This window comes from Papio anubis, chromosome 5, assembly GCF_008728515.1.
Source record: "Papio anubis isolate 15944 chromosome 5, Panubis1.0, whole genome shotgun sequence".
NCBI classification, from domain to species: domain Eukaryota; kingdom Metazoa; phylum Chordata; class Mammalia; order Primates; family Cercopithecidae; genus Papio; species Papio anubis.
Window position 1 is genome coordinate 169586437 of NC_044980.1, and position 22672 is coordinate 169609108.

The following is a 22672-nucleotide window of genomic DNA, read 5'->3' on the forward strand; positions in this document are numbered from 1 at the left end:
GTTGGCATTGAGAGAATGAGAATTCAGATCCAAATTCCCAAACTGCTTGAGAATCCAGGTCAGAAAACCAGGGTTGGATAGGGATAGAGAGGTAGAGAAGAATAAGACATAACTTTTACTCTGCTTGTTTTAACACAATGAATGAACTGAGCTATCTAATCTTTAGTTCAGATAAATGGGGAGCACAGAGTCATACTGAGAGAGAGGTCATAATAGTTCCACAGTGATTTCCACTGCCACAGTTTGAGTATCACACTACACACACAACACAGGACAAGGCCTGCACTTTTCAGAAATCTGACAGCCACAATTCAGCGCACAATCCAATTCACCTGAAGGCTCCTGTTTCTGAAGACTTGATGTCTGCATCTGTGATACGAGAGAAAAAATAATAATGTTGGTAGTAGTGTTGGTAATCACACCACTTCTCACTGATGTTTTGCTTCCTGTGTTCTAGGCACTGCTTCTCATCAGGCCTATCCAGGTAGCACAGATCCCCAATCCCCTAAACCCACGGAATGTGAGTATTAGTGTCCAACAGACTCAGCTGCTGTGGCACTCAGAGAAACACTTTTGAATGAACAGCCTCTGAATAAATCGACTTCAATTCTAGACTTGAGGAACAAGGAAGTTGCCAAGGGAAATCTGCCACCTGCAGAGATTCACAAACTGGTGATCTAGAGACAGCAGGATATGAGGCTGGGAGAGGCTGCCTTTTTATAGTCATCAGAAGGCACAACAGACTTGCTTGGTGGGAATGAACTATTAGAACTAGATGGTAAGCACATCTCACCAGGCTTAAGCAAAAGCTCCTCTTCCATCCACATCTGGTGAATTTTAACAATAGCGACTAATAACAACAGTAATAACAGCAGCTAACATTTATCAAGAACCTACTTATGCCAGGGAATATGTTTGGAGCTTTACCAGATATAATTCTTGCAATCTATGAGGTTTAGTATTACTAACTCCCTGCAATGGTCTTAACCAATCCACTCTACTGCTCCCTAAATACTATGCACAAACCCTGAGGATTGCAGGTTGGGACACTAAGCCAAAGGTAACATATGAATGATGCACAAAACAATAGGAGGAAGCAATAACATCTGCATATCTAGTTTTCTGTGCCTGTTCCTTTAGGTATACTTGGGGCTTGTCATATTCCCCTGTGTTTTGATAGTATTTTTTCTGAGTTCAATAGGCAGTCATGATTCAAGGCTTTATAAAGCCTGAAATGAAACATAGGATGAATAAGACAGTATATTGCCCCATATTCCTTAAGGAGAGATGACCTAGATGGAGTCTCAAAGGCTGGCTGATTGGTTCACGTGTGTACCCAGAGAGTCCCAGCAAATAGTCAGGGGGCTGGCAATGGCTATCTTCATTGAAAGGCCTTAGGCAGAAGCCCAGAAAACTGGTCCTGGGGTCCTCACCTGAAGTCTTGTGCTCAGACTGTTCCAAGAAACTAAGGAGTCGGCCTTCACTGTGGCCTTTTTTCTGTAACAGAGAAAAAGAGATGAAAGGGTTACTTCACGGCAGAGTCTAAAATACAACTTCCACGGCCCAGATCACACGTGTTCATAGAAGAGAAAAGGTGTGGGGGCCACAGCTCTAGAGAAGTCTTCTGCATTCTAATAAATGAGGGTACACAAGTGAAAAAGCAAACTATAATGAAGAGAATACATCGTTATGCCAAGATTATCATGGATTTAAAACAGAAAATAAATTTTAAGGTAGCGTCTACAGGCAGTGATGCCAGAATAAACTGGCTATATAAGTAAGTGCCTACCTATAAACCATAACTCCAAATCTCCACCTCAAAATCACCCCATTCAGAGAGAGAGGTCTCTTTCTTTTTTTTTTTTTTTTTTGAGACGGAGTCTCACTCTGTCACCCAGGCTGGAGTGCAGTGGCCGGATCTCAGCTCACTGCAAGCTCCGCCTCCCGGGTTCACGCCATTCTCCTGCCTCAGCCTCCTGAGTAGCTGGGACTACAGGCGCCCGCCACCTCGCCTGGCTAGTTTTTTTGTATTTTTTTAGTAGAGACGGGGTTTCACCGTGTTAGCCAGGATGGTCTCGATCTCCTGACCTCGTGATCCGCCTGTCTCGGCCTCCCAAAGTGCTGGGATTACAGGCTTGAGCCACCGGAGAGAGGTCTCTTTCTTCTGGCATGACAGACAATGGCTTCCCCATTTTAGTGTGTACAGTGACTCCTTTGTCAGTAACCTTAGAATATGGAGCTGCTGCTTTATTTTTCATCTCTAAGCCAAGACTTGCTCTTCCTGATCTCTAATTACAAGGTCCAGAAAGTACATCCATCCTTCCCAGTGACCAGGGCCCAGACCCGGCAGCTTCCTAAGGAGTTCAACAGAGTTGATCTCACATATATTCTTGGCAGTGGGATTATAAACTGGATATCCTTTCTGGAAAGCAATTTGGCAGGTTTTGAGAGACTTTAAAATTCGTGTATCCACTGACCTAATAGTTCCATGTCAGAAAATGTATTCTAAGGAAATAATCAACAGTATAAAGACTGATTAATGTTTTAAATACAATCTTATAATACAAAAGAACCAAAATGTTCAATAATAGGTGAATGTTTAAAAGACCATCTGTGTGATATAAACATTAATAGTAATTTTTAAAAATAAAATAAAAATGTTTACACTACACCTTAAGTTTTCATAAATGCAAATGAGAAAACTACATATCAAGTACTATATAGAATACAGTATACATATAGTACTAGATATATAGTATGTTGTGTGTGTGCTTATTGTATATATATTGAGAGAGAGAAGGGGGGAGAGGGAGAACAGTGTCAATTACATTAACAACGCACAGAAAAAGAGACCGGAAGAAAATAGGCCAATACATTAAAAGTTATCATCTTTGAGTAGCTAAATTATGGGTGATGACTTCCCCTGATTATTTATATTTTTTTGAATTTTCCGTATTTTCTACAATGAACATGTATTACTTTTTAAATTAAAAGGAAAAATAATTTTAAAAAGCACAAATCTTGTTTCAAGATAAATAGAGGGAAGAGGGGAGGGAGAAGAAAAGTCCAGAACAGAACTGTGGTCTCTTACAACTGACAACCAGGAGGGTCAGGTAGCCTTTCCCAAAACACTCTACACATACCTTTGGGTTCCGCAGCCTCTGCTGCCGCTTCCCCTCCACAGTTGAACATGCTCTTCCACTCCCTTCAGGCCCATCTCCTTGGTCAGCCTTTGCAAGCTGGAGACAGGAGTCCACATGACACTGATACTCTCTAAATGGGACCAGGGATTTACAGAGATAACATTTCTCATTCCTAGCCAATAATAAAAAAGGAAGAAAACACAGTTTTAAGATACGCTTTTGCCTCTGGGCCCCTGGATATGTCTCAAATTGTGTTTTTATATCCCAAAGTTATTCTGTGGAGGAGACATATCAACCAATGCAGATTCACTCAGCAGGATCACCAATAAAACTAACCCAACGCCAATCAAAAGGACTGAGTGATTAGCAGTTTTCCCTGGCTGTTTCTCTGTACCCTGCTGTTGCAGCAGTGGGATGGTAATGAAATCAGCTCTTCAAACTATCTCAAACAATGCTGATTGCTCTTCAGACATAAAATATTCTGTCAAACTCTTCCAAAATTAAGTGTAATAGTTTTTTCAAAGAGAAGTTAAAATTTCCACAGAAAAGGGAGCACCAAAAGCATTAAATTAAGTTGACATTTTTACCAGGGTGGATGAACTTGTCTGATTAGTAAATTAACTCTGTCTATATGCTGACTTCCTTAATTCTACAATCTGCAACATCAACTAAGAAGTTACTAAAAACCATGTGGTTCTGCCAGAGGCTTTTGCGTAATTCTGTATGCATAGCTATCTTTATCTTTTTAGAAGAGTAGAGTTTGGGAAAAGAGAGGAAAAGTAGGTCCTTGAGGTAAAGTTTACTGGGCATCAGTAAAAATGGAATCACTGGGGGTAAAAGAAAAAAATGAATATTTAGTAAGTATTTTCTCTGTGGTGAGAAACTGTTCAAGGCTCTTTAATCACAATTCTCAATTAATTATTCAGCTCCATTAGGACGGAACTAATCTAACTATGGTCTTATAGGTAATAACTGTCAGAAACTAGATCTGCCTGACTCATAAGATCACCTTAATTTTAAGAAACTAAAAAAAATTTTCCAATGCATGCTATCTTGGACATCTCTTTCTGGCCACAATGATGGCCAGATGGTTATTATTCAATAACTACAGCAAGGGAGACTTGGATTAGCTGTAAGGAAGACTTTTTCTGAAGATCTTTAAAATAGGAGAAATAAGTCTCTCAAATACTTAATTATCCAGAAGAATGCAAGCAAAATGCTGCCTTGTGAGAAAAGCTAGACTAATATACCTTTCAAGGTTTATCAATTAATGCAAAAAACATTTATTAATTCCCTACTATATGAGAGACAGAAGTACTGCATAAGAGGCAGGAGTGTTAGAGTCAGACAGACTTTGTCACTTTTAGCTGCAGTGATCTTAACCAGTTACATATAATTTCTCTTTAGTTTCCTTATTTAAAAAACAAAAGAATAACTACCTTAAATCAACCACAGTGAGAGTAACAAACAAAGCACCTAGCACAATGATTGGCACATAATACTAGCACTAAACAAACAGCTATTATTGTTATTGTTGTCTCAGATACATTTTATTAGAAGCTGGGGATATAAACATGAATTAAGGCAAGTATTTGTCTCAAAAAACTCAGACTAACCAGGAATACAGAAATGTTCTTTTTTAAAAAAAAAAAAATTACTGCAATACAATGTGAGGAATTTCTAAACGAATGTCTACATTACAGTAAGATTCCAAAGGATCAGTTCTGCTCAACTAAATTAGGGAAGACAGCCCTGAAATTCAGGGTCTAAGATCTGTGTTTCAAAGATAAAAGTTTCTGCTTAGTAACTGCTTTAATCTACTGTTGGTAATGACTTTACTTTCAGATGGCAGCACCTACACCTGACCCCTTCCTCAGAATGAGCTTTCTCAGTCAAGCTGCAACACACAACCAAAAAGTCTTCTATATTGCCCAACCTTTTGCAATTCAACTTCTGTACTATCATGTGAAATGCTCAATGCTTCCCAAAGAGCACCAAATAGCAATATGCAGATTAAAGAAAACAGAAACCTAAGAGCAATGTGGAAGCGGAGTGGGTGGCAGGATTGTTTTTAGTGTATTAAAAATGGATACAAAGGCCACCTACACTGACAGAGACTAGGAATAAGAAAAAGAAATTCAGGGCCGGGCGTGGGGGCTCACACTTGTGATCCCAGCACTTTGGGAGGCCGAGGTGGGCAGATCACCTGAGGTCAGGAGTTCGAGATAGCCTGACCAACATGGAGAAACCCCGTGTCTACTAAAAACACAAAATTAGTCAGGCGTGGTGGCGCATGCCTGTAATCCCAGCTACTTGGGAGGCTGAGGCAGGAGAATCACTTGAACCCAGGAGGCAGAGGTTGCGGTGAGCCGAGATCATGCCATTGCACTCCAGCCTGGGCAAGAAGAGCGAAATTCCATCTCAAAAAAAAAAAAAAAGAGAGAGCGATTCCAGCATCCAAGTAGTGACGCCACTGGCAGGACTAAGAAATACAGGGTCAGATGGGTAAGATAACAACTGATCTTTTTCTTCAGACCGAATGATGGCATGCTATACAGGAGCTCCGTGAATGCAGCACACCTACTTACTTGTCAATGTCTAGAGAAGTCTGGGCAGCTGTCCCACTGTCACTCTTGGTCTTGGCCTCTTTTTGTCTCCGAGTCAATACTTTTAATAAAAAAATAAAATAAAATAAAACATATATATAATTAGCTGCCAGCAGACTCTGAATATAAAAGACAAAGTGTATAGGAAGAAGCAAAGTTTAAAACCTTATCCCACTGGGAGAAATACATCATTTGCGAAGTCTCATTCTTTCTAGCATTGAGAATAGCAATTGTAACATTTGCACCAAAACAAATGTTTTGACAATATTCTGTCCTCCACAAGATACTCCGCTATATGCTAAGCCATGAGATCTAAAGATCTACTCCACACCAAGAAAGGTTTTTGTGTACTATCCCAGCTTGCAGCACTCAAGGGAGGGATTTACACTTTCCCAAGCAAAATTCTATCTGGTATGACACATACTCAAGTGAGGTACTCTATGAAATATAGTAATGACAGCCACATCTGAGTGCCTACATAAGCTCCAATCTTTACAAAACTCTGAAAAGTTCTGCAATGAGAAAACTGTGGCTCAGAACAGTTAATACAACCAGTCTTTCTTCACTACACTAGTACCAACCTCCCAATTCTAGTGGGTATAAATGGCTTTAGCCCAAATGACACACAAATATATTGTCTCTCACACCAAAAGACATCTGTTTATAAAATCAGTCTCTTAAAGGATCTTGGAGGTTATTTAATCAAGTGTTTTCCAGTTCATTCCTTGCATAACAAGAAAAACTACAACAATTTCACGTCAAACTCTACCTTCTTTCCTCCTAACACCTGAATCCCCACAACAGATAATTTAGCAGGGTTACGAGTAACTTAGGTTGTGAAGCATTTATCTAGTCCAGGGGTCAGCAAACTTTATCTGTGGAGACAGACAGTAAATATTTTAGGCTTGGTAGGCCATATGGTCTCTGTCACAACTACTCAACTCTGTACTGTTAGCAGGAAAGCAGTCACAGACTATACATGAACAAATGGGTATGTTTCAATAAAACTTTATCTACGATAACAGGTATCTGGCTAGATTTGGCCCATGGCTGGCCACTGTTTGCCTAACCTTCTAGATCAACCTCCTACTCATACAAAAATGCCTTCTATAAACATCCCTGACAAGTAATCATACAGTCTTGACTCTATTTTTTTTTTTCTCTTTTTTTTTTTTTTTTTTTTTTGAGACGGAATCTCACTCTTCTTGCTCAGGCTGGAGTGCAATGGTGTGATCTCAGCTCACTGCAACCTCCGCCTCCGGAGTTCAAGTGATTCTCCTGCCTCAGCCTCCTGAGTAGCTGGGATTACAGGCACCCACCACCATGCCCAGTTAATTTTTTGTATTTTTATTAGAGACGGGGTTTCACAATGTTAGCCAGGATGGTCTCGAACTCCTGACCTCAGGTGATCCACCTGCCTCGGCCTCCCAAAGTGCTGGGATTACAGACGTTAGCCACCGCGCCCGGCCAACTTGGCTGTATCTTTTAACTGAGGGAAATTCACTTCCTCCTAGGGAAATCCATTCTGTTGCAATCTGGCTCAATCTGCATTTACTGGGGACTATATGAATACATTTACCCGCCTTTCCACAAGTCAGCTCTTTGAACACTTAACAAAATCTTGGATTTACTCGGTTTTCTGCCCCTATTAAAATGGAACCATCATCAAAGGAAGAACTATACCTAGTTACTATGGCTATTCTATTAAGATTTGGATTGCCGAAACTCTGAATGCCTAGGTTAGCTCTAATCCTTACGATGACCCTCCAGATTGGTATTATTACTTTTCCCCGGTTTTTTTTTTTTTTTTTTTTTTTGAGACGGAGTCTCGCTCTGTCGCCCAGGCTGGAGTGCAGTGGCCAGATCTTAGCTCACTGCAAGCTCCGCCTCCCGGGTTCCCACCATTCTCCTGCCTCAGCCTCCCAAGTAGCTGGGACTACAGGCGCCCGCCACCGCGCCCGGCTAGTTTTTTGTATTTTTTAGTAGAGACGGGGTTTCATCGTGTTAGCCAGGATGGTCTCGATCTCCTGACCTCGTGATCCACCCGTCTCGGCCTCCCAAAGTGCTGGGATTACAGGCTTGAGCCACCGCGCCCGGCCTTTTCCCCGGTTTTAATGGTATGGAAATAAACTAAGAGGAATTGACTTCACCACACTATCACAACTACTAAATAGTAAAACCCAGGACAGAATCTAGATCTGATTCCTATACTTACGTTTTACCTTCCTAATTAACCTCTTTTAGATATATAATCCAATTTGTCAGTTTTTCTTAATATGTGTAGCACCCCAAACAGAATCCAATATTCAACAAACAATCCAACTAGTAAAGAGAACAGAAGAACCATGAGCTACCCCATGTGGACTCATATTCTACTGATTCAGTCAAGGCTGTGTTTGCTTTATTGACAATCCCGGTATACTACTGGCTTAAACTGAACTTAAAGGAAATTAAGATCCATCCCCTACCCTCCCAAATTATCTTCAAATAAAATGTTATCATCACTGGGTGCAGGGGCTCATGCCTGTAATCCCAACACTTTAGGAGGCTGAGGCGGGCGATCACTTGAGACTAGGAGCTCGAGAACAGCCTGGGCAACAGGGTGAAAGCCCCGTCTCTACAAAAAAATATAAAAGTTAGCTAGCATGGTTGTGCTTGCCTGTAGTCCCAGCTACTCAGGAGGCTGAAGTGGGAGGATCAACTGAGCCAGGAGGGTTGAGGCTGCAGTGAGCTGAGACAGCGCCACTGCACTCCAGCCTAGGTGAAGAGCTAGACTGTCTCAAAAAATCAATACAATACAATACAATACAATGTTACCAAGACAAGTCTCTTAATTCTGTACTTTGGTAACTAAGTTGCTGGGTATTTTTTTTCTCCCCTTAAACATACAATTTTGTATTTGTCCCTGTTCTTTTCAGCTGAACGTTTCTATTTATTGAGATCATCTGCAGTCTTGATTCTGTCATCTGATGTTATTAGCTCTCTTTCTCAGCTGCGTGTCATCTGCATATATGACAACCACACTTTTTACATCTTCATCCAAGTCACCAGGGAAAAATGGTTGTAAAGGATATGGCCAAGGACAAAACTATGACATGTTACCAGAGAAGTCTGTCTTCTCCCTGGTCCAACTTTTCTTTAAATAATTAAGCAAACATTTATTGACAATCTTCAATGTGCAAGTAATTTGGGGAGATACAGGAAATTATGAGGCACTGTCCTTGCTCTTAAGGAGAGTGCAGTTTACTAATGGAGACAGCATACACACTCAAATAACTACAACCCAAGGTGTAAAGAGATACGCATAATAAAACAAGATCACACACAAGCAACTAATAACAGTGTTTGCCTCTGGGGAGGATGACAGGAATACTTGAAGACTGGAAGAGGAAGGAGGTATACTTTTCACTGTATACTTTTTTGTAAATCAAATTAAAAATTAGAAGGGAGGAATCAGATTATATAGAGTCAGGCACAGATTAAATGATCTAAGGTTCCTTCCAATGCAGAGATTTTATAAGTAAAATTAAAGTACTGCAGAAGAAAAACATCCAGGACAGAACCAGCCTCAAATCCACCTCCTATTACATCAACCAGCCCATACTTCTCTATCTTACGCACAAGGACTTCATGAGAGATTTTATCAAGCACCTTGCTGAAATCCATTCTTAAAAGGCTGGCACCTCAAAGATTACAGAATCCTGTAGGAGTTCTATTTTTTCTTTTTCTTTTTCTACTTGTCCCCCATCTTGACTAGCATGTATTTTTCCAAAAGAAATACTTGGAAACCACTCCACAGATAGGGTTGGAAAAAGAATTAATTGATTCTACTACTGTCTATATACCACTATTGCATTTAGCACATTTCTGTTCCTATTCATTTATATGTCAGTTTTCCTTCTACACCATGTAACTTTCTGAATTCAGAGACTCTGGTTTTATTTTTTATTTTTATTTTTTTTATTTTATTTTTTTCCCTCTTCAGCATCCTCAGCAGAGTCTAGGACAGATTAAATGCTAATAAATACTTGCTGAATTAAATTGTATCAATAGATTCTAGGGGAAAAAAGAGTTCTTGTTTTATGAGGACCTACTCTGTGTCAGAGACTTTATAAACTTCTATCTTTACAACAACCCTACAAAGAATATATCATTATTTCTATTTTATAGTAAATATATATATATTTTTTTGAGACATATCTTGCTCTGTGGCCTAGGCTGGAGTGCAGTGGCATGATATTGGCTCACTGCAACCGCTGCCTCCCGGGTTCAAGCGATTCTCCTGCCTCAACCTCCTGAGTAGCTGGGATTACAGGCGCCTGCCACCACGCCTTGCTAATTTTTATATTTTTAGTAGAGATGGGGTTTCACCATGTTGGCCAGGCTGGTCTTGAACTCTTGACCTTGTGATCCACCCACCTCGGCCTCCCAAAGTGCTGGGATTACAGGCGTGAGCCACTGTGCCTGGCTGTAAATGAAATATTAAGTAACCTGATCAAGGTCACAAAACAAAAGCAAAACAAAACAAAAACAAAAAGCAAAAAACAAAAAACAAAAAGCACAAGGAATGCAATACAAATCTGACTACAGAAGCATATGTTCTTCTACAAGAGCATGCTGCCTCTCCTGGAAAATAAGAAGCTAAAGAATGGGAAGAGAAAAGGTGGTAAGTGGTAAATGAGGGGGCAGGTAGAAGAGAATTTGAAGGGAGAGACTTGATATTGATAGATGGTTAGGACTATACGGTAATTCTATTAAATGTTATGATCACAACGGACTGGACTGGGGCTTGCTGCTGTTTTTCCTTCGAAACCTACTGCCCCTACAAAAGAGCACAGAAGTGCATGTAGGTTGCTCTGAAGGAGCACTTGTGGTTTATGAGGGTTGAGAGAGCTATTTAAACTAGCTACAGGCAGAGAATTCATTATGAAACACATACCCAAAAACCAAACTGCTGATGACAGCAGCCACAGATTTCAAAAGAGAACAACTCAGGGGTCTGAGTACAACTATCAAGGAAAGGTAGAAGAGAACAGGTATCACTGAAAGCTGAGAGAGATGACAATAAACATAAGACCATTACCTCAGCAGATTATATTCCACTGCATGGGAAATGCTTTCAGGAGTTGTACTTAGAACTGTGGCTTGGCACTGTTAAGATACAAATAATCAGTATTGCCTTGTGATGAAGGGCACTCACTGGCTTTAGAGTTGGACAGTAGGTGTCCAAGTTGGGCCTCTACTAGCTGTGTGGTCTTAGGCAAGTTCTGTAACCTGAGTAACAATTTCCTTACCTGTTGAATGAGATAACTGCACTTTACCTGAAGAGTTTTGCTAACAATCATATCAGATACTGTAAGAGTATACAGCCCACAGAAAGCACTCAATAAACATTAGTTTTATTCACTTACTATTTGTTTATATAATTTTCATTATTCTTCTCCCAGATTTATTTCTTAGCCTTATCCAAAGACTTAAATCCATCCGTGCAACCAGTGACCACTAGCTAGCCTACAATTTGGGTTAGAACTTAGTCTTAAGTGATTTCCATACTAAATTTTACAAACAAAATGGACAAATAAATAGCCTAGGCATTGCAGAACAATTATCAATACCATATAAACATCAACACATTTGTTTCCAAAATTCAAAGAAGATAAGCAATTAAAAATAAAAAACATATGGCCTAGTACTATAAATTGTAAAGACAATGGTTCCCTGAGGAGAGTGGAAATTATATATACAAAGAAGGGAGTTTTGACAGAATGACAAGTGGTTAAAGTCTTCTCAGTTTGTCTCCCTCAACCTCAAAACCACCTCAGCAGAAAATAATGGGAAGCCACAGAGTTGTGTCTGTTCCTGCTAAGATCACCCCTCTTTCAGCCTAGCACTTCTTCAGTGGATATAAGGAAAAGAAGGGAAGACAAGCTCCATCTGCACACAGTGAGGCAGCCATGCTGCCTGCCTCCCTACAACCAATGACCTCAGGAACTAGTCTCAATTAAAGGTTATTATTAGCACAAATTATTGGCTGGGCAAGGTGGCTCATATCTGTAATCCCAGCACTTTGGGAGGTCAAGGCAGGCGGATCACTTGAGGTCAGGAGTTCCAGACCAGCCTGGCTAACACAATAAAACCCTGCCTCTACTGAAAATAGACAATTTAGCCGGGCTTGGTGGTGAGTGCCTGTAATCCTAGCTTCTCGGGAGGTTGAGGCAGAAGAACTGCTTGAACCTGGGAGATGGAGGTTGCAGTGAGCTGAGATTGCACCAATGCACTCCATCCAGCCTGGGCGACAGAATGAGACTCTGTCTCAAAAAAAAAAAAAAATTATCTGCGAGTCTCTGAGACATGTGGCTACTTAAATTTAAATCTTAATTAGAATGAAATACAATTTTAAATTGGGCCAGGTGCGGTGGCTCACACCTATAATCCCAGCACTTTGGGAGGCCAAGGTGGGTGGATCACCTGAGGTCAGGAGTTTGAGACCAGCCCGACCAATATGGTGAAACCCTGTCTCTAGTAAAAATACAAAATTAGCTGGGTATGGTGGCGCATGCCTATAATCTCAGCTACTTGGGAGGCTGAGGCAGGAGAATCGCTTGAACCTGGAAGGCAGAGGTAGTAGTAAAGCCGAGATCACGTCATTGCACTCCAGTCTGGACAACAAGAGCAAAACTCTGTCTCAAAAAATAATAAAAAAATTGAATTCCTCAATCCCATGAGCCACATTTCAAACGCTCAATAGCCACATGTGGCTACCATATTTGACAGCACAGATATAGAACATTTCTATCATTGCCCAAGTTCCGATTGGATAGTGCTGTTTTTTCAAGAGATAACCAGGACCAATCCTATTATGCCTTAACTGTGTTTACCTTGAGCACCAAAAGAAATCAAGTCTCCTCTGGCATACCTCTTCAACTGGATTCTCATCCCCATTTGCCACTATTCTTGGTGATTTCAATATCTACATATTAGACTGAACCATATGATGTTGCAGTTTTTGTAAGTTCAACCCAAGATACGATCCATCCAGTAGTCCAGCCTCTCAGTTCCCTGACCTCTTGTTTATTAATTCCTATGGCTCCTACCATCTCAGCCTTTCTCCAGTGGGGTTCCAAGAGAGGAGTAAGCCTAACGCCCTAAGGTATCCACCAAATGTTATAAATCAATTTCTGTCCCCTGCATCTAAAATGGTACCAGTTATGTATCATAACTGGGAGAAGTGAGCAAACAATCAATTCATTTTCTGACTTCTATAGTTCCAATGAAGAATTCTAGCTGAGCCTATCATTAATGATGAGCTCAATTTCAGGTGTCCATTCTCTGATCACCATCACCTATCTTTCCCAACTCACCCTCTCTAATGTTCTTACACCAATCACCCTTCAGCTCCACTAGGACATCTAATCCTATACTATCATCTTTTCACTGTTACTCCGTCGTATCCTCGCATTCCTTCTTACCTTAGTTTACCTAGTTATCATATTAACAATCCCCTTGAATATTCCCTCAACTTCTTTCTACTGTACTTCCTTGCAAAATCCAACTTTGGTTAAATACAGCCCTCCTACTTATTATGTGTCCCTATCTGCTGAATGTGACAGGAACAAAAACACATACAACAGTGCTGACTGGGCTCACTTTTTATTTAAGATCAAAATCTTAAGTGGTCCCTCACTACTGCCTAGCAATCCTGATATATTTTCCTAGTCGGTTCATTCTTCCATCCTCCCAGGTACATTTCACATCTTCTCTGCTATTCTCAAACCTCTAATATCCATTCTGATTCCTGTATCACCATTCTTTTTTATTTAAATATAACTTTATTGAGATAAATTCATGTACCATATAATCCACCCATTTAAAATCTATGATTCAATGGCAAGTACTTGGGAGGCTGAGGTGGGAGGACTGCCTGAGCTGGGGAGGCAGAGGTTGCAGCAAGCCAAGATTGCACTACTGCAGCCTGGGCGACAGAAAGAGAGTTTTTTATATACTCTGGATACTAAACCCTTAACATACATATGATTTGCAAATATTTTCTCCTATTCTGTAGGTTGTCTTTTCACTTTCTTGATAGTGTCCTTTGATGCACAGAAGTTTTAAATTTTGATAAAGTCCAATTTATCTTTTTTCTTTTGTTGTTTGTGCTTGTGGTATTATATCTTGGAATCCATTGCTAAACCTATGATTGTGAGGTTTTATCCCTAAGACAGTTCCCCTGACTCGCTGAGACAAGGTCTCAACTATGTTGCCCAGGTGGGACTCAAAGGATCCTCCCGCCTCAGCCTCCCGAGTAGATGGGACTTACCAGCGTGTACCACTGTAGCTGCCTATATAAGCTTTATGACTTACATTTAGGTCTTTGATCTATTTTCATATGTAGTATAAACAAGTGGTCCGACTCCATGGTTTTGCATGTGGATATTCAGTTGTCCCAGCACTACATATTAAGAAGACTGGATTGTTTTCCCCCACTGAATTGTCTTGACATCCTTGTCAAAAATCAATTGCCCACAAATGTATGGTTTTACTTCTGGACCCTCAATTCTATTCCACTGAATCGTCATGCCTACCTTTATGCCAGAACCACGCTGTCTGAATTAGTAAGTTGTAAAATTGGAAAGCATGAACCCTTAACTTCGTTCTTGTTCAAGACTGTTCTACTCTGTGTCCCTTGTATTTTGGTATGAATTTTGGGACCAACTTATCAATTTATACAAAAAAGTTAGCTGGGATTTTTGCGGGGTTTTTTTGTTTGTTTTTTTGAGATGGAGTTTCGCTCTTGTTGCCCAGGCTGGAGTGCAATGGCATGATCCTGGCTCACCGCAACCTCTGCCTCCTGGGTTCAAGCGATTCTCCTGTCTCAGCCTCCTGAGTAGCTGGGATTCTCCTGTCTCAGCCTCCTGAGTAGCTGGGATAACAGGCATGCGCCACCATGCCTGGCTAATTTTTTTTTGTATTTTTAGCAGAGAGAGGGTTTCTCCACATTGGTCAGGCTGTTCTCAAACTCCTGACCTCAGGTGATCTGCCCACCTCAGCCTCCTAAAGTGCCCAGCCTAGCTGGACTTTTGAGAAGGATTTGAAATCTGTAGATCAACTTGGTGAATACTGCCATCTTAACAACATTAAGTATTCTAAACCATGAACATGAAATACCATTCCATTTATTTAGGTCTTGTTTAATTTCTTTCAACAATGTTTTATAATTCTCAGAGAAGTTTTTTATTTATTTTGTCAAACATATTCCTATTTTATTATTTTTGATACTATATTAAATATAACTCTTTTCTTAAATCCATTTTCAGATTGTTCACTGCTAGTGTACAAAAATACAGTTCATTTTCTATATTGACCTTGTATCCTGCAAACTTGCTGAACTCGTTTATTAGTTCTAAAGGCTTGTTTTATTTCAGTGGATTCTCTAGGATTTTCTATATAAAAGATGTCATCTGATAGAGGAGTTAACGTCTTCCTTTCCAACCTGAATGGCTTTTATTTCATTTCTTTCCTAACTGTCCTGGCTAGAACCTCCTTTACCATGTTGAATGGAAGTGGCAAGAATGAACACCCTTGTCTTGTTTCTGATTTTGGGGAAAGCTGTCAGTCTTTCACCATTAAGTATGATATTAGCTGTGAGTTTTTCATAGATGCCCTCTATCAGGCTGAGGAAGTTCCTGTCTATTCCTAGTTTGCTGAGTATTGTATTGTCATGAAGGAGTACTGAATTCTATCAAATGCTTTTTCTGTGTCCATTTAGATATTGTGTGGTTTTTGTCCTTTGTTCTATGATATAGTATATTAACTGATTTTCTAATGTTAAACCAACCTTTCAGACTTTTTGATGAGAAAAGTAGTAGTACCTGAGAGAAATTCTACACTCTTCCACCACCAAAAGTATTAGTCTATCTGCATCTGTACCCATATCCTCTGTCTTCCCTCCTACTGCACAGAATGAATTGCTCACATGGCTATCTAAGGCTAACTTTTCCATTTGACCCTGAATCTGAATGCTTTTGCTTAATTAAGGATTCCCCTCCTGCCATCATCTCTCCTGAAACATCAGTTTTTCCCTCTTTTTTTAGATCATTCCATCAGCATACAAATATGCAGTAATATTTCCCATAAGGTTATTTCTAGACTTGTATAGCCTACTGTCTGCTCAACATCTTCATTTGGTTATTCACTGGGCATCTTAAAATTATGTACAAAACCAAATTCTTAATTTCTTCCTCCAAATCTGCTCCTACCCCAGTGTTCCCGCTCTCAAACAACGAAGTCATCATTAACCCAGTTGCTTGGGGAAAAACCTTGATTTCACCTTAGTCTTTCTGGTTCTCTCACACTCCAACAAATCCTGTAGGCTCAACCTTCAAAATGTTTCCAAATCTGACAACTTCTTTACCTCACAGCTACCTCTATGGTCAAAGCAAACATCAGATCTTCCCTGGAATAATGCAACAGCCATTCTCCTCCACCCCTGCTTAGTCTCCTCAATTCCATTTTTGTCCCTATCCCTCTATAGATTATTTTCCACATTGTAGCCAGAGTTAGATTACATTATTCCCTCATTCTGAACCCCTCTATGGCTTTTCATCATATTTAGAATAAAGTACAAAAACCTCACCTCACATGATCTGACCACTGTTTATTTCTTCTCTCCTTTCCTCGTCGCTCAATCTAATTCAGTCATTGTGTCTTTCCTGCAGCTCTAAGAAACATGCCAAACACACGCTTGCTTTAGGGCCTTTATATTTATTCCCTGACCTAGAATGACTGTATTCAAATATCACCTCAAGAAGTCTCCCTTGATCTTCCCCTTTAATCAAGCCCCCTTTTTTCCTCTGTTCTAGTCATTCTCCATCCCCTCTTCTTGCCTCGTTTTTCTTAAATTGTATTTATTATCTGTTTCTCTCACAAAAAGGTAAGCTTTATAGAACGCTGACTTCTGTGTTTAGTACTGTACCCTCAGCTTGCAGAACAATATCTGGGTTATAGTTGCTGCTAAATAAATACTAATTGGGTTGTCAGTAAAGAAGTACAAATAACATAGTTAAACACAACACAGTGAACTTCTGAATTACTCAGAGGGGCTTTCTAAGTTGAGTACCCTACAATTGGCTTAGCCAGAAACCTGAGTTAAGATTGCCTTCTCTCATCTTGACCAGTCACAAGGTCTGCTTCTCTCGCCAAAAGATTCTCAAGTCTGTCCACTTCTCCTAACACTGCTTTATCATCTGTCTCTCTGCTTTTAGTCTCCTCCAAATTATGGTTAATATTTCAGTACACTGTATTGTCTTTCAGTCGTTATTTTGAATCCTTATGTATGTAATACTTCGTCTTGTTTTTGAACACTGGGTTAAGTTGTTCATTGTTATAAATAATGATTTAATAAACCATCTTTGTCTATACAATTTCATCTAAATTCTGATGATGTTTTTAGAGTAGATTTTCAAACTTTAATTCATGGGTCAGAAGATATGAGTTACTTTTAAGTTCTACATATATATTATCAAATTGCTTAAACAAAAATTTCAGCTGTTAAAGATTAAGCTATAAATATTATAGACAAGTACTAGTAGGAAGTAGATCAGTAAAAGTGTACCTCTTAAGAGAACAAGCTTATCTCTAAGCTTGAAAGAAAATTGCTACAATTTGAGTAGGGAGGGAGGGGGCCTCTGTGGCTTTTTTGCAGCAAAGGCAGTTTGGCATTGCAGTACTGTCTCTAGAGTCTAATTGCCTTTGAATCCTATCCCAGACCAGGTAATTACAGGCTTGAAGCCTCTAAGCCTTTGTTTGCTCATCTGTAAATGGACCCAGCAATGCTTATCTTTTTAGGGTTATAAAGATTTCTATTTAGGAACTACCAACATAATCATGTAAGATGTTTGAGTTAGGAAGCTATGTCTATTAGAATAAGATTATCAAGTCTAGTACCTGAGAGAACAACAAGAGATTGTCAGAATGGATAAAAGGATGACCCAATGGTATATTGTCTATAGGAGACACATTTTAAAAATAAAAACACAGATCAGTTAAAGGTAAACGAATGGAAAAAGACGCATCAGGTAAACAGTAGGAGTAAGACTGAAATGACTAGAACCATATCTAGTTGTTCTATCAGATAAAATACACTTCAAGAAATAATTAGCTGGGCATCATGGCACGTGCCTGTAATCCCAGCTACTTGGAAGGTTGAGGCACAAGAATCCCTTGAACTTGGGAGGCAGAGGTTGCAGTAGGCTGAGACAGTGCCACTGCACTCCAGCGTGGGCAACACAGTGAAACTCTGTATCAAAAGCAAAAAAAAAGAAGAAGAAGAAAAGAAGGCCGGGCACAGTGGCTCATACCTGTAATCCCAGTACTTTAGGAGGCCAAGGCAGGCGGATCACTTCAGGTCAGCAGTTTGAGACTAGCCTGGCCAACTTGGTAAAACTCTGTCTCTGCTAAAAATACGAAAATTAGCTGGCCATGGTGGCGGGTGCCTGTAATCCCAGCTACTCAGGAGGCTAAGGCAAGATAATAGCTTGAACCCAGGAGACAGAGGTTGCAGTGAGCCAAGACTGCGCTACTGCACTCCAGCCTGGGCAACAGGGCGAGACTCCATCTCAAAAAAAAAAAAAAAATATGTATACACACACACACACACATATACACACACACACACATATACACACACACATATATATACACACACACATATATACACACACTATCAGAGATAAAACTGGAAATTACATAGTATATTTACAAGTTGGCTGAATAATTTATATGAAACTGTGAAAGACTAGAATATCTACCACAATCTGGCCGGGCACAGTGGCTCATGCCTGTAATCCCAGCACTTTGGGAGACTGAGGCGGGCAGATCACCTGAGCTCAGGAATTCGAGACCAGCCTGGCCAACATGGTGAAACCCCATCTCTACTAAAAATACAAAAATTAGCCGGGCATGGTGGCAGGCGCCTGTAATCCCAGCTACTCAAGAGGCTGAGGCAGGAGAATTACTTGAACCCGGGAGGCAGAGGTTGCAGTGAGCCAAGATCACACCACTGCACTCCAGCCTGGGGGACAAGAATGAGACTTCATCTCAAAAAAAAAAAAAAAAAAAGTATCTGCCACAATCTTGAAAAACAACAAATGGGAAATCATGCTACCTGACTTTAAGACTCACTATGAAGCTACTATAATCAAGACACTTGTACTGGCATAAAGACAAACAGATCAATTAAATAAAAACAAGAACCCAGACATAAACTCTCACTTATACAGTAAGTTGGTTTTCAAAGGCACCAAAGCAACCCATTGAGAGAAATAAGTCTTTTAAATGAACTGAGCTAGAATAACTAGATATCTACATAGAATAAATAAACCTCATCCCCTAACTCACACCATACACAAAAATCAATTCAAGATGTACCATATACCTAAATAGAAAATAATAACCATAAAGGAAAAAATGGAAAATTAGACCATCTTAAATCTTCTTCACAGCAAGACACCATTAAGAAAATGAACAGGCAGCTGGGTGCAGTGGCTCACACCTGTAATCCCAGCACTTTGGGAGGCCAAGGCGGGTGGATCACGAGGTCAGGAGATCGAGACCATCCTGGCCAACATGGTGAAACCCCGTCTCTACTAAAAACACAAAAATTAGCCGGGCATGGTAGCACACACCTGGAGTCCCAGCTACTCAGGAGGCTGAGGCAGGAGAATCGCTTGAACCTGAGAGGTGGAGGCTGCAATGAGCCGAGATCGCGCCACTGCACTCCAGCCTGGGTGACAGAGCGAGATTCTGTCTCAAAAAAAAAAAAGAAAGAAAGAAAGAAAGAAAAAGAAAATGAATAGGCAAGCACACACTAGAAGAAAATATTTGTAGAACACATATTTGCGCCGGGCGCGGTGGCTCACGCCTGTAATCCCAGCACTTTGGGAGGCCGAGGCGGGCGGATCACAAGGTCAGCAGATCGAGACCATCCTGGCTAACACGGTGAAACCCCGTCTCTACTAAAAATACAAAAAAATTAGCCGGACGCGATGGCGGGCGCCTGTAGTCCCAGCTACTCAGGAGGCTGAGGCAGGAGAATGGCGGGATCCCGGGAGGCGGAGCTTGCAGTGAGCCGAGATCGCGCCACTGCACTCCAGCCGGGGGGACAGAGCGAGACTCCGTCTCAAAAAATAAATAAATAAAATAAAAAAAAGAACACATATTTGACAAACAACTGGTATTCAGGACATACAAAGAACTCCTAGCTCAATAATAAAAAGTCACATAATCCAATTTTAAAATGGACAAAACATTTGAACACTTTACAGAAGATACAAAATTAGACAACAATCATGTGAAAAAAAAAGTGCTCAACATCATTAGCCATCAGGGAATGCAATTAGAATCATTACATGACTACCAGAATGGCTAAAATTAAGGGGGTAAAACAGTATCAAATGGTGGCAAAGATGTAAAACAAGTAAAATAACTAGAATGCTCATAAACTGCTAGTGGGAATTAAAATAGTACAACTACTTTGGAAAAAGGTTTGGCAGTTTCTTTATAACCTAGCAATTCCATTCCTAGCTATTTATTCAAAAGATGTGAAATCTTATGCTCACTATACAACCTGTACAAGAATGTTCACAGCAGCTTTCTTTTTAATAGTGAAAAATACACCAAGAGAAGAACTGTATGAAGAAACTGGTATATTCACACGCTAGAATACTACTCAGTAATAAAAAGGAATATAACATGGATCAATCTCAAAAACGTTATGCTGAGTGAAAGATTACACAAAAGTATACTGGTATGATTCTACTAATATCAAATTCTAGAATATCATATAAGCAGAATTTTACAGAAATAAACAGTGGTTGCCTTTAGGGGGAGGGGAGAAGAAGAGATATGAGGGATTCTTCCAGGGTGATATTAATACTCCGTGTCTTGATAGGTATATGCATATGCCCAAACTCTGCAAATTTACACTTAATGTTTGTGCATTTCACACAAATATTGGAACTTAGTTCATGACCTGCATGCTTAAGTATTTCAGGGAAAATGAACCAATATTTGCAACTTACTTTGCAAAGCATCGAAAACATAACGTGGATTAAAGGATGGCTAGAGAGATAAACAGATTTGTAATAAAACATAGTAAGATATTAATGGAATCTAAGTAGCAAGATTCTTTGTTGTGAGTAAGAACTTTGTTGTGTATTCAAAATTTTCATAATAAAATAACAGAGGGAAAAAGACTGGGGAAACCCTCTAAAGATGAATAAAGATATATGACTAGATGCAATGTATGATGCTTAATTGGATCCTTTACCCCAAAAAAGAGATACAAAGGATACTACTGGAACAACTGAGGAAATGTGAATGTGGATTGTATACTAGATAATAGTATTGGCATTAACATTAAATTTCTTGAGTATAATAATGGTGTTGTAACACATTATTTTGTAGGAGAATGATCTTGTTCTTAAGAGATACACACTGATCGAGCTCAGTGGTTTAATTCCAGCACTTGGGGAGGCCAAGATAGGAGGATCTTTTTTTTTTTTTTTTTTTTTTTTGAGACGGAGTCTCACTGTGTCTCCCAGGCTGGAGTGCAGTGGCGCGATCTCGGCTCACTGCAAGCTCCGCCCCCCGGGTTCACGCCATTCTCCCGCCTCAGCCTCCCAAGTAGCTGGGACTACAGGCGCCCGCTACCGCGCCCGGCTAGTTTTTTGTATTTTTAGTAGAGACGGGGTTTCACCATGTTAGCCAGGATAGTCTCGATCTCCTGACCTTGTGATCCACCCGCCTCGGCCTCCCAAAGTGCTGGGATTACAGGCTTGAGCCACCGCGCCCGGCCGATAGGAGGATCTTTTGAGGTCAAGAGTTTGAGATCAGCTTGGGCAACACAGCAAAACCCCTATCACTACAAAATTAAAATTAAATTTAGCTGGGTGTGGTGGTGAGTGCTTGTAGTCCTAGCTACTAGGGAGGCTGAGGTGGGAGGACTGCTGGAGCCCAGGAGTTCAAGGTTACAGTGAGCTATCATCATGCCAGTGCACCTCAGCCTGGGTGACAAAGCAAGACCCTGTCTCAAAAAACAAAAACAACAAGAGATGCATACTAATTAAAGTATTTAGAGGTAAAGTGTCATGATTTATGCAACTAACTCTCAAATGGTCAGGGAAAAGTCCATATATGTAAAAATATACATATGAGAAAGAAAAAGAAGAGAAATAGGAAGGATACAGAAAGTACACTATTTTTGTATCTCATACTTCTGAAATCTGAAAATTTTCAAAATAGAGAGGAAAAAAGAATAGGCCCTGAAATAAACAGGTCTAAGTCTCAATTCCCACACTACCAATTACTAGCTTAACGATTTTGAGCAAGTTACTTCTCCCTAAGGATGACAAAGCCTAACTTGTAAGGTTACTGCAAAGATCAGGTAAAATAAGAGTTAAGTGCGTAAGTGCATAGTGCCTTGCACAAAATAGTAGTAACAGCAGTCACTGTTACTATAAAGACCAGTAGCGGTCAGGTATGGTGGCTCATGTCTATAATCCCAACACTCTGGGAGGCCAAAGCAGGAAAATCACTCGAGCCCAGGAGTTCAAGAACAGCCTGGGCAACGTAAGACACCATTTCTTTAAAAAAGAAAAAAACAAAAACAAAAACAAAAAAAGACCAGTAGTGTGTCACAGACTCATGAATTTATTTATTTATTTATTTATTTTTTCCCGAAGGGTTTACTATTTGTTTAATAAAAAAATCACACAGCAACTTTTTTTTTTTTTTTTTTTTTTTTGAGACGGAGTCTCGCTCTGTCGCCCAGAGCTGGAGTGCAGTGGCCGGATCTCAGCTCAACACAGCAACTTTTATCCAAACAGCAACTACTACAAAAGGAATGACAAGAAAAAAAATATGACT

General features: G+C 40.1%; 1 protein-coding gene across 15 annotated transcripts in view; it reads right to left on the minus strand.

The window, feature by feature from the left end:
- The window catches only part of UIMC1 (ubiquitin interaction motif containing 1), a 97660-nt gene that overhangs the window by 757 nt on the left and 74231 nt on the right, over nucleotides 1-22672 (minus strand). For 9 of the 15 annotated variants that reach the window (XM_017960165.3, XM_031666617.1, XM_021939978.2 and 6 more), the window contains 4 exons: nucleotides 5732-5810; nucleotides 3144-3315; nucleotides 1434-1497; nucleotides 333-369 (listed from right to left, as the gene is read on the minus strand). In XM_017960165.3, coding sequence (XP_017815654.1) covers nucleotides 333-369; nucleotides 1434-1497; nucleotides 3144-3315; nucleotides 5732-5810 — 352 coding nt within the window. The other 6 variants (XM_021939977.2, XM_009209624.4, XM_021939980.2 and 3 more) reach the window with 4 other exon arrangements.